Raw genomic sequence first — 12,665 nt, 5'->3', positions numbered from 1 at the left:
CCCATATCGCTTACAACCTTATCTAGCTCGGGCCATGTGGGTCAGAGACTAGCTCAATTGGGCTTAGTCTAGTTCTAGCTAGTTTTGATCAAGCTCAACTTGAAATATGGTACTCAGGGAATGGGTCAGACTTAACATGACTAGAAAAGAAAAAGAAAATTCTAACTCAGGCCTAAACAAGGCTTGGCTTAGTATAGACCCGGACTAATTTATTGCCAGGTTCAAAAATCCTAACCCTAGTAGGCCAAGTGGCCCGGCCATGACCCATTAGGGTCCCATATTTATAGGAAAATGAGAGTCCCAAATTACTGCTATATCCTCAAAACTAGTCATTTTATATCCTCAAAACTAAAATTATAATTTTACCTCTTAAACTAGCCTTTTTTGTTTTTAGGGATAAACAATTGCAAAATAAAACTAAATTCTAATTAAAAATAAAATAAAAAATTTGTGAGAGACCAAATTGTATGTTAAAAATCTTACTAGAGTCATGTAATTGGTATCTCCCTTCTTTCTATGTGTGGCATCTTTGATTTATATATTCAAAATTTTTAAACCATTGTGATATATTATTATCAACAAATGCACTAATATATAAGGCTCTAATGGACTGTCCAAGAGCTACCGTCTCGAGTAGGCCATGCTTTAAACCCTCTTGACTCGATTCAATCCAATAAGCGCCAAATCGGGTTGAATTAGATCTTGATTTGATTTTGTAAAGGTTTAATATGAATGAGCTTTAAGTCTATAAGCTTTTTGAGTAACCCTAGCTTAAAAGTTAATTTCAAGATCTAAATTATGTTCATGCTTGGCTAGAAAGAATTTAAGCCGACCCTAGTTCAAGCTTGAGTCAAGCTTGGGCTTTAAACAAACCCTATGCTTGCCTATTTCAACTCGAACTCAATTCCTAATTCAAGCTTGGGCCTTAAAAAAGCCTATTTCATACCTTCATTAAATTGGTCAGCTCAAGCTTAATTTAAGCTTGAATTAAATGATACTTGATTAAGATTTTCTTGATAACAAATTAGATAAACCCTAATAGAGGATAAGAGATGATATGAACCATTAAGCAGGAATTTAGTATAATATATATTAGTTGCGCACTTCCACCGCTGCCACAGCATGCAACGCATGCTGGGCATGATGCCGGCCATAGTGTGGCCGATTGAGTCGTGCACAACTAATTATTTTTTATCTTTTTTATTTTTTATACTACTTTGATTATTACAAATCAAAAGTTACCAGTCCTAGGCTTTGAAGCCATTGAGTACCTACGATAACATCAACTCCTTGTATAGCAAAAGAATACAAGTCCACTATCAAATTATGGCTTTGGACACCACTCTCTACTCGATGACATAAATTGTTCGTCTTTAACCTTGTGCTATCATCGATTGTCACTTCAATCTCAGTAGTAGGTTACATCTTTAACCTAATTTTATCTACTAATCTATCATTTAAGAAGTTATGCTTACTCCCTAAATTTGAATCGATGAGAATGTGTATGCAATGTTTCTTGATTAAGCCATCTACTCGAAGTGTCTTTGGTACGGCAGTTCCCGAGTGCTTACGCATAGAGAGTTCAGCTTGCACTTCTTCTTCCATGTACCCTTCCATTATCTTCTCTGGCTTCTCCACATCTTCCTAGCATCAACATCAGCATCCTCTGTCTTCTCATATCTATCAATCAGTATTATGTTTCTCGTCGCTTTTGCACACTAGTGACTGTGTGTGAAGTGTTTGTCACATCTAAAACATAGACATTTTGCTTGTCTCTCCTTCACCTAAGCTGGTGTTAGAGTAGAAACGACAGGTCTAGCATCTCTTTTATATCAGTTGAGATTTGAAGAGGTGCTAGTTTGTCTAGAACTTGTAGCAACAATCTTGGTCTAGCAGAAAAAAATTTAGCCGTCAAGTGCGGTTGAACCAGGTACCTCTCATCTCGACTAGGTCCAACAGGCTTTATTTGATTTTAGAGTCCTCTATATTTTTTTTCCATGAGTATGGCATCTTCATGGGCTCCTCTTGAAGTAAATGCCCCTTTAACAATGAATCTTTCCACAGTGGAAAGCAACGAATACTAATTCTATGAAACTCTTTTTGATATGCAAAACACGGTGGTTTGCTGAACCGTCTTAATGAGAAAAGCATTGAAATCTTTATAGCTCATTGCCCCCAAATAGTGCAGTGAGATCGGCTAAAAATTTCTCACTAACCCAAGTTTTCATGCGCAATAGCGGCTAAATAAGTCTATTATCTTGTTATATACTAATAGTATATAATAAGTTGCTAGAATTATATATATTTATACACACACACATAGGTTATACATATATTTATGTGCAAATATTTATAACTATAATTAATTAAATGTATACTTCTTATATTTATCTAATATCTATGTTACTAAGTATATATATTTAAAGTAATTAACTATCTTAAATCTAATTTAAATTAGCTAAATAAAATAAGTAATTAATAGAATGGAAAAAGGATTTACTATATTAGTGCTACATTATCAGGCTCGGTCCAACACTATAGCTAGTAGAGAGGATGGCAGAGTGAAGAGGAAGAAAAAGAAACAATGAGAAGAGAGAAGAAGAAGAAGAAGAAATGAAGGGGAACTAGGCGGATAGGGAAGGGACCAATCGCTATTGGCTAGTTGTGGCTAGCTTGTCGCCTACAACTCCATTTTGACAAACTCGAGCTAACAAGAGATAGAGAAAGAGATACTAAAAAAAAACAATAAAATAGGGGTAAGGTCTCGCCAACGATAGCAACTCGACGACAACGGTTTGAGGTGGTCGGCTGTAACAATCCGAGAGAGATAGAGATAGAGTGAATAAGGTGGAGGTGGAGGAGAGAGAGAGAGAGAGAGAGAGAGAGAGAGAGAGAGAGAGGAATATTTAGTGAGAGAGGCGGTGGGATCTATACCGTCGACGTCGGCGGGGTGGTGGGAACCCCAAGTCTGGCTGGCACAACTAGTTGGCTTCGACTAGCGATGGGGACGTGTGATGTCCATATCCCAAACCTGCTTGTGCAAATAAAAGGCATGAAGTCGACCACAACATGGCAAGCCGTGATGTGCCTAATTTTTTTTAATTTTGTAATTTATTTAAGGCTAGATTGTTATATATATACTTATTAATGACATATGACTTATTATCTATTTATATACTCATAGATGCTATTTTTTTATTCATATTATTTAGTACATAATTTATTTTTTGTTTGGCATTACTAATTTGGGGTAAAGTCTATTCATTAAGCATTTATCTCATAACTCTTTCAGTTTTTTTTCCTAACCCCAAAATATGTGGTAGCTAATAGTGACTTAAGATATCGTGAATTGATATTTTAGAATGAAGATGAAGTAAGTTAGATGTGAGATGATATATAATATATATTATATAGAGTAGTACTGATACTAGATATATGTACACTATTATATTATATGATGATTTGAATAACACAGATTGGATTATATTTTACTTGTGTATTAGTTGTATCTTGATGATTTATCGTGGTTTATGTGAATTCTATCAAATTATGTAGTCGTCTAGTATAATTATTGAGGATTAGGTCATTCATATGCTAAAATATTTATTTGGATAGTAATATGATTTATCTTTGGGATGAGTTATCTTAAATATAGGTTTATCTTTATGTAACGGTCCTGTCCATCTTATCACGTGAGCCATGTGTATCATGTGGGCACGTGGACTTGCACGTGGTCACCGAGCAGGGGCGTTACGCTAGTAGCTTGAAAGAGCAATTTGGTATAGCGTGGATTTGAGCGATGTTTTAACGATATTTAGTTTAGAGCAATAGTTTGATGACGTACACAATTTGAAGCCTAAATTTGGGCTTAATATGTTGGTTAAAATTTGGTGACCCTAAGTAGAGGTGATCATTGAGGGGGGTGGGGCCAGACCTATTGGGCCAATCAGGCTAGGCACTCTGTTTGCCAGCCTATTAGGGGTGAAAACGGATTAGATATGGATCAGATAATGCTCAACCCACATCTGGATCCATATTTTTAGTCCGAATATGGATTCGGATATAGATATTGGACAGATAGTAAAATTTAAAATAATATCCTAACTAAATGGATACGGATAATTTTCAAATAGAGGATTGGATCTTAAATGGATGTTGATCAAATTTTGCATGAATTACAATATTTTATTTAGACATAATTAATACAAAAATATTAAGAGTTTCCAAAAATTATGTATGTCAAATATATATAAAATTAGAAAAATTAATCTCTATAAATAATATATAACACATCATTAATAATAATATTAATATTCATTATTTAAATAAGCAAACTAAAAACTATAAATCATTCAAAAAATATGTGGATAAATGGATATCCGATATCCGTATCTGAATCTGAAAATCATATCCAACCTGTATCCGAATCCGTATCCGAGTTTTTTGAAAAATTCTATCCGTATCCGAATCAAATAGAACTTTTTTTTTTATCCTAATTCGATCAAATTGGAGTTAATTCGACTAATTTTCACCCCTACATCTTACCCATGAGTGGGTCCGGCTAGGCAAGAATAGTCTAGCCCGTGAGAGAGTAGGCTTAGGGTGGGCTGGGCTGGGCTAGTCGGGTCATGCTTAATAGGTGGATATTGAAGGAGCAATCCCTCATGTCTTCATTTTCTCTAGTTTCTCCCTTGGCTTCCTCTGAGTCAATTCCACCCTTCTCGACCTTGTCATCCTCTAACTCCCCTCATCTCTCTCATTGTGGTGGGTCGCCCTTATTAAGCCGGCTCTTTAGTCAAAGTCCACATTCCTCTCCTTTAATAGTAACTTGGTCATCTCTAACCCTAAAATAGGGTTATTCTGATCGAGCAAATTTGACAATGGCAACTGTCTCATCCTCCTCAGCTCCTATAAACCTACAAATCCAAAAACTTGATGGAGTTAACACAATTTTTTTGACAAATTTTCGTGTGGTCAAATTAGTGGCGATCTCAAGCATTGATCCTCAGGAAGAAGACTAGAAGCAGCCATTGAAAAAAGCTAGTGACAAGGTTGGAGGAGGGGACGGAGAGGAGGAGTTAGAGTTGCGACGACGAAGAGAACTACCAGTCAGGGAAGCCGGTGATGACGAGGTGGCATTCTCGGAGGATTGATCAGAGGTGGGTGGGTAGGAGGGGATGAATAGGTCTCATTGATCACAATGAGATTAGAGTCCAAGAGGTTGGCGGTGAGGAGATGTGAGATCATTGCCTTGCTGTAGGTGACGAGGAAAAAGTTGGTCGAGTTTTTATGTGTTGCCATTAGGGAGGGTCAGAAGGGAGAATTGGGGAAGATTAAAGAGTAACTAATATTAAAGAGATGATTGGGCTGAGTTCATGGGACGGGCTTCTAGGTCGGGTCTGGCGCTTAAAGGGCTTAGCTTATCGCCAATTCGGGCTTAGGCCAAACCCAAAACGGTTTTGAGCCGGGCCTAGACTAGTTGGGTTAATTGATCACCTCTGGATTTAAGTGCTCTGTATTTAGAGATAGTTGACCATTTGTCTAGCTTATATCTAACATTCAGTCTCTTGAATAAAAAAAAAACCTAGCACTATAAGTTAAATAAAGATAAAAAAGATCATTGTATCATCTCAATTAAGTTTAATTATGTTTAGTCGAATTAGTCTAGGAATAGTATGCTAGGAACAAAATGACTATAATGTAAACTATGATATTTCCACGAACATAATGGAAATTAGGATATCAAAATTATGTGAAAAAAATGGATAATGATTAATGGGAGAGCCCTGGCTTAGCGGTTCCGGAGCTACGTTATTACACGGCCAGACCCAAATCCGAAAACAGCCGCACGATTGGAAAGTGGCAAAGAAGGGCGTTTCCGTAAATGTAGCTCTCGTGTTCATGGTGAGTGGCGTTATCTTGAGACACTTCTCCCGCCTCTACCGCCGCATGGGGGGCAAAATGGTCATTTACCGCTCTACCCTTTTTCCTCCTTCCGTTTTATTACCTCCCCGTCCCATCTCTCTTTCCCTCGCTCTCCCCCTCGAAGAACGGCCGCGACATCGACTAAGGATGAAGAAACCCTAACTCGATCTCGGTGCTCGACCTCGCATTACGATATCGCCGCTGGAACTCGAAGCCCTCGATCGCCGTCGGCGTCTTCCATGGCGAGGAGGGCGTGCACTCGGCGAGAGCTCTTGGATCGATGGCGAGGGATCCAGGATGACCTCGAAGACGACGATCTCTCCCCTTCGAAGCAGCAGCGCGTTCTCCGCGCCAAAGAGGACTGGTTTGATTCGATTCGATTCTTCCCGTTTGTTCTGTCGGATTAGTTTCTTGTTTGATACGTTTCCCTATTCGTGCGCTTTCTTTTTGGTCGATGTGTTCTAATTTGCAAGAGTAAAATCTTATGTTAACTTAGTCGATCAATGTCAATGGTATATTGGAGTTGATGGAATGGTAACTAAAGTTAGGAGCTTTATGACATTCTTGAAGTTTGCTTGCTCTCACTAGTCAAATAGTAGAAGCTGGGTGATACCCATGGACTCCAGGTCCAGTATGTTATAGTTGAAACATGGCTCCCTCTATAAGTATGTAGCTGGACTGCTGGAGATATTTTGGAAGACCACATGCGATACTTACTTGTGCACATTAGTAAACCATATTGACCTTTTGGTGTTTGAATGCAAATTTTGCCTATTTGTTTTGTTCACATTACTTACAGCTGCATGGAGGAAAATGTTGTTGTCGTCGTGCTGATGCCAAGAGGTGTTGAAGGTAAGTAGGGAGATGAACTTCACCATATTCTGATATGCTTTACAAAATGGTAAATTAACTCAAAATTATCCTTATCATCATTAGTAAGTAATATATGATAAATAATGAAGCCTTAATGGTTCTAGCAAAGTGGAATAGGTTGCTCCAGAAGTACTCGGAGATGCTGGATACTTTTTTTTAATCTTTGGTTTATATGTAAGGAAGTTTAAACTTTAAATCAAATCATGTAGAAGATAATTAATCAAGAGGTCAACTAATATGATCTGGAAAGACTTCAACTGGCTTGTCGGTGTCACAGAATTGGTTTCCCTTTTTTTCTCTAATCATTGCATGTGCTAAATAGGAGTGTAGGAGAAAAGAACAGAAGGAATTAAAGACATTCATTTATCATCTGCAGAGTATGAATTACTCAGTACTTCAAAAGACTAGGCTTTTTTGCTAACAGGCATATGTCAGATGCAATGACTTCTTGAATACTCCATGGACATGTCTTGAGTTTGAAGAATCATACACAATAGTATGTTTATTTGCTGCTCGTTTGGATAAAATATGATGCTCCATAACAATGATAACCGCTATAGTGATAGGTCAAATTAAATACACCATTGAATTTTGTTTTGCTATGAATGCTGGACTTAACTCTTGTGCAGATTAGTATGTAAGAACTTGAAGAATGTCTGAATTTCAACTCTTGCAAAGTTATAACTTTCATGATTGTAGATATCTCCATTCTGCGTGTTCTTCTTGCATACTTTATCCTTTTTATATTTTGAACATTAAGTTATCCAAAATTGTTACTTTCTATTGAAGAATAAACTGGATTTGCTTCATTTGCCTTTTCATTTGTTAAAACACAATTATACTCTTTTGAACAAATGTTATGCAATATATATACTTATAATTTCAACATACGTATAGTGTTACCATATCCTATTTTTTCAAGATTTACAATATGAAGATATATGTATCATTTGGTACCTGTAACTTTTATCCATGTCAATGCTTGATTGTTTACTATTAGGTTTGCAGATTTTTGAATAATTAACTGCCTGTAAAAGTCATATGCACATTAATATTGAAATTTCTTATATAAATCTTACTCTGTGGTGTGTCAACAGAAACAGATTTACATGCATACTTTCCTTTTGGATTGCCTGTAAAAATATTCTCCATCTTGGCACATTGATGGTTGATAGAACATGTCAATTTGTCTGTCTATGATTATCATACTCTTGTCAATTGAGTATCTTGTCATCTCTGATGCTTGGCTAGTGGTTTACTAATATACTGTACTTATTGCCCTTCTCATTATCGAACTCCTAATCATTTTGCTGCAGGTTCTCAGATTCTTTTGACTTTTTGATTAACTTGCCAAAAGAAAACCACATCTGGTGTGGATGTCCAGATTTAATGGGACCTCTTCTGGAGACTTTCCACAATTATTTCAAGGACAAAAGTAATGAGTCACCTCTCAAACTTCTATGGAAGAGAGTTTCTATAGAATTGGGTTGTTGCTCTCAATGCGTCTGTCAACACCATCAAGCTCAGGAATCTTATGAAGTTGAATATCAACATAATACAGTTGATCCTCTTCTTAAAATTTTACAACTTCTTGACGAAGAAAGGGTTGCTCAGCATCTCAAAGAGATCAACACAAGAATTCGACACAAAGAATATGACCCCAAATGTCATAGTGCAGAAGTTGTTAGCGTGATGTTTGAAGTATGTGTTCTTTTTTATTCATTACTTAATTATCAACTCTTGGTTTAACTCATTACTGTGTTGATGATTACATCTACCTACTGTGTACAAAAATTTTCAGCTGTACCTGAATAACTTGTAAAAGTTGAAATTTTCTTATAGGTCTGGAGTATATCTGGAATATACTAATAATAGTATAATTATCACATATTTCTTTTATTTTGATCATTGATCTATGTTACTTTACATGTCAATAGCGTAGAGAGTTTTTGAAGACCAATGCCCAGTGAGCACTTAACATGCACTTCACACTATATGCCTGGGAAACCTGTTTTGGTTCAATCACTTATGTCGATGATCAATCATGATGGGCATATTTCTTTCTATTTATCTGCTGTTCTAGCAGATCTAATATTTGTATTGTGGTGCCAGCTCAATACATGTTTTTTTTATATGTAGTTTGCATAATCTGAACTTCAGTTTTTTGCTTAAAACATTGAGATACCTTACTGCCTGTTTTGATTTACGCTCTTTATTATACACAGGTCTTGTTGTTTCCTGTCATGTTAGATGATTATTCATTATCCAATGAGTTTCAAGTTTTCATTGAAGCAATTGATGACTCGTTTGAACTGACTCTTTCAAGTAATCAGCAGTATCCGGTAATTGCTTACATAATCTGAGATTTTTTTTTCATAGAATTACTAATACTCAGCATTCTAGTTATGCTGCTTTATAGTTGTTAACTGTTATTCTGGCCTTGTCTATGCTATCATCATTTTGATCTCATAAACAATTCGCGTATAACTTCAGGGAGTCTATGCACTACTTTTCTTCAAAAGTGGTAAAGCTCGAGCTATTGGGCTTCGCTTAGCTAGATATATGGGAAAGCTGAGGTAACATTTTCCCAATGCTCTTTTAACTTTTTCATATAAGTGAACCTATCTATCAACCACTTGGAATCGTTTTCTGATTTGACTGCAAAACAAATTTTCCATTTTCATTTATCATTATAATTAAGGTAAATTGACTTCACAATGACACCTATTGATGTTGAACAGCATGGGAGGAAGAGAGTTTTTTTGTTTGCACTAGTTCATGATGCTCCTACCTATGTGGAGTTTGGAAAGGGAAGACGTACATCATCATGACCTTAATTCGGAATCATAATTGGCATGTATCCCAATAGAGTTTGAGATACATGAAGCCTTGAGCAAATAAATTTCCAAAATCTGAACAAATAAGACTAAATTTATATCAACAAATCCAAGTTAATTGATAAAACTCCAAAGGGTAATAACAAAATCCAAAGTTAGACACTCAATGTTCTTTGATGACTTGAACGATGGCCTCTTAAATGCAAGGGACAAGCCTTGCCATCACACTAAATATGCCCTATATGCTCCAATTATCTGAGAATTCAGAGGAAGTATTTTATGATAATGATTGGTAACTTGGCATTTCGCTGTACGAAACTAATCTTCTTGCTTACCCCGGGGCCTCAGGTAGTTGGTTCACCTCCATATGCCAGTTGAAAGTGCGTGGTTCTAATCTTCTTGTAGATTGGTGAGTGCTTATAGACTTGTAAAGAGGTCTTTGATGTCATATTAAATCATTACATGTGAGAGAGAACTTAAATGCTGAAAACATTTAACTTTTCATCTCATAGCAATGTTATAATAACAATCCTAAGTAGGTTAAAATTGTCATCTATATATCATGGTCCTTCTGTCCCTTATGGTGATTAGAATTTGCATTTTCTTTATCTCGACATTTGCTAGTACCGTTCTACCATTTTCATTCTGAATAACAATAATATGTTCTCCAAAGTGATTATCTTGACAGTATATATATTAATACAACTATTCTTTAGGAGAGCGACAGATTTGGAACCTTTACAACCTCTATTAAGGAAGTATATTGGTTTTTTAGAAATGGAGGTTCTTCCATCAACATTGGACAACTCAAGGCCAAGGGTACAACTCGAGCGTGCAAACGTGTGGCTTGGAATTAAGACACTGTATGTGATTCTAGAATTTAGGATGTATTATTGCTCTATTTGTGTTTTCTTAAGCTACATCGCTGTATGTAACTATGTTGATCAATTTCTCCTGGATTTTGTAGCCTTGGGTTTCTTGAAGCTCCAGCATTTGAAGATGGAATATTGGAGAGATATCCTGTTTTTCTCAATATTGTACTCAATCATGTCAGCGATGATACATCTGACTTTTCATGTGCTGTTAGTTGCCTAAAAGTATCATTTGAAATGCTTGGTAAGTATGCTAAGTTAGAGTTTGTCTTGCTTTTAAGATGCTTATCTACTTGTCAAGTAATTTGTTCTGCTTTTTGTCCTTGTGGTTTTAGGATGTAAACTTTGGCTGCGAACAACACTATCCCCTAGTGTGATGCGCAACACGCTGTTGGGGCACTGCTTTCATACACGAAATGAGAAAAGCCATAAAGAAATATTTGATCTTTTCCTCCCCTTTCTGCAGGCACGTGTAATTGTCTTTTCATATGATATGAGCTTTTTAGGCAGCAACCTTTTTCCTCAAGAAATTTTGCTTTACCTTTTCTTTTTGTTGGATAAGTGAAATGATGTATGACCTTTCTTATTTTTCTGTTAACTGTATTGGAGTTGCTGATTTATTGTGAAATTCTTCCTCTAGTCACTTGAAGCATTGCAAGATGGTGAACATGAAAAGCAGAGGAGGAATGTTCTTTATTTTCTCCTCCATCAAGTAACTTGTAGTAGTAATTTCAGCATCCTAATGAGGAAAAATGCTTGTAAGGTCAGTTTATTTTTTGCACAATCACTCTCGTTGTATTTAGATTTCTGAAAATTACTTTCCAAAATAATAGTAAACGAAGTCAAATTAAATCCATGTCAAGTCGATCTGCTTTTTAACATATTTTCTTTATCCCACTTCGGAAGTATATGCATAAGCTTGTGTTGATATTAACACTTTTTTTTTATTATATATATTTGCTGTTTCTGATTATCCCAGAATTCCTTTCCAGATTGCTCTTCTTATTGTACAACGAGGCTACATGATGAATCCTCCAAGTCCACCGTTTGAGTGTGCCCATATGTGGTAATAACGAGAGAATTTCACTTGTTACTTATTTTTTCTATCGGTAATTTTCTTGAAGTTCTTTATATCAGTCTGGTATATATTCATAAGTTTGATAGTAAATGATACAAGTCCTACTTCTAACTTGTAAGTTGTAACTTAGTTTTTAGTCTTTTAACTTATGTTCCTCTATTAGGACATACCTTTCCTTTTTTAACATTCATATTCAGAGCTTCCATGAAAGTTGTTTTGGTTTTAAATTTTCTTTTATCACTGAAAGGAAGAAATTCAAGGCCCTGTATAGATACTTTATTGAATATCAATTTACAAAATTTACTACTGCATTTATTTGTGGCTTTAGTGATATATATTGGAAATTCCAACACTACTGATCTACAGAAATATTTATTCTTTGATCGTTAGTGGCTGTGCAACTTCCTTTAACCTCTTGCCTTTAGATTACCATGCTCGTTTGGGATAACTTAATGCTCTTATACCTTAACAAGTCAGATTCATGATATCTTATATTAATCTAATTGCACACCTAGTAAGCGTCCCTGTTCTTATTTTTATATATAGTAGGTGATGCAACTTTATTTTTCCCCTTATATAAGGCGGCCACTTTTTTTAGGCTTGCTTCCTTTTGATTTTTGATCTTATTCAATGTTTTGAAAGGCATCCGGGATATGTGTACGGTCACTTGGCCATGTAGTACCTAGTTAGTAGTCATGCACATATGCGGTGCATAATTGTTTGGCATTTTTAATATATAGAAATTTTAAAATAATTATATATGATATATAATATATAATAATATAATATATATACAAATTTTTGATAGTCCACTACAGAAAAATACAAAATGGAGGAGATTGGCAACACTGTAGATGTGCAGTAATATGCTAATGTGATGAAAGGCTACTTAGCATATTAAATAATTAATGATTACATACCACAATATGGTAAGTAATAAGGGTATCTTCAACCGGACTCCAAATCTCTAAATTTAGAGCTTGTTATAGTATAACTCCAAATTTGGAGCTTGAGAGGGACTTTTGGACCCCTCCTCCAAATTACTATTATATTTTTAAGTTATAAAATTACCCTCTAAAG

General features: G+C 35.7%; 1 protein-coding gene across 5 annotated transcripts in view; it reads left to right on the top strand.

Moving 5' to 3' along the window:
• The first annotated feature begins 6,025 nt into the window (after positions 1–6,025).
• The window catches only part of LOC140777531 (uncharacterized), a 28,976-nt gene continuing 22,336 nt past the window's right edge, over positions 6,026–12,665 (top strand). Inside the window, exons 1-9 of one of the 5 annotated variants that reach the window (XM_073121694.1) lie at positions 6,026–6,289; positions 8,115–8,499; positions 9,024–9,140; positions 9,292–9,374; positions 10,352–10,498; positions 10,603–10,751; positions 10,843–10,973; positions 11,148–11,270; positions 11,500–11,573. In XM_073121694.1, coding sequence (XP_072977795.1) covers positions 6,165–6,289; positions 8,115–8,499; positions 9,024–9,140; positions 9,292–9,374; positions 10,352–10,498; positions 10,603–10,751; positions 10,843–10,973; positions 11,148–11,270; positions 11,500–11,573 — 1,334 coding nt within the window. In that variant the 5' untranslated portion in view covers positions 6,026–6,164. Of the gene's footprint in view, positions 6,290–6,321; positions 6,778–8,114; positions 8,500–9,023; positions 9,141–9,291; positions 9,375–9,993; positions 10,045–10,351; positions 10,499–10,602; positions 10,752–10,842; positions 10,974–11,147; positions 11,271–11,499; positions 11,574–12,665 lie in introns of those variants that run through there. The other 4 variants (XM_073121695.1, XM_073121696.1, XM_073121697.1 and 1 more) reach the window with 4 other exon arrangements.

This window comes from Typha angustifolia, chromosome 15 (genome assembly GCF_048772165.1).
Source record: "Typha angustifolia cultivar Huaian chromosome 15, ASM4877216v1, whole genome shotgun sequence".
Lineage (NCBI taxonomy): Eukaryota > Viridiplantae > Streptophyta > Magnoliopsida > Poales > Typhaceae > Typha > Typha angustifolia.
This window is presented reverse-complemented; position numbering and strand designations above follow the sequence as displayed.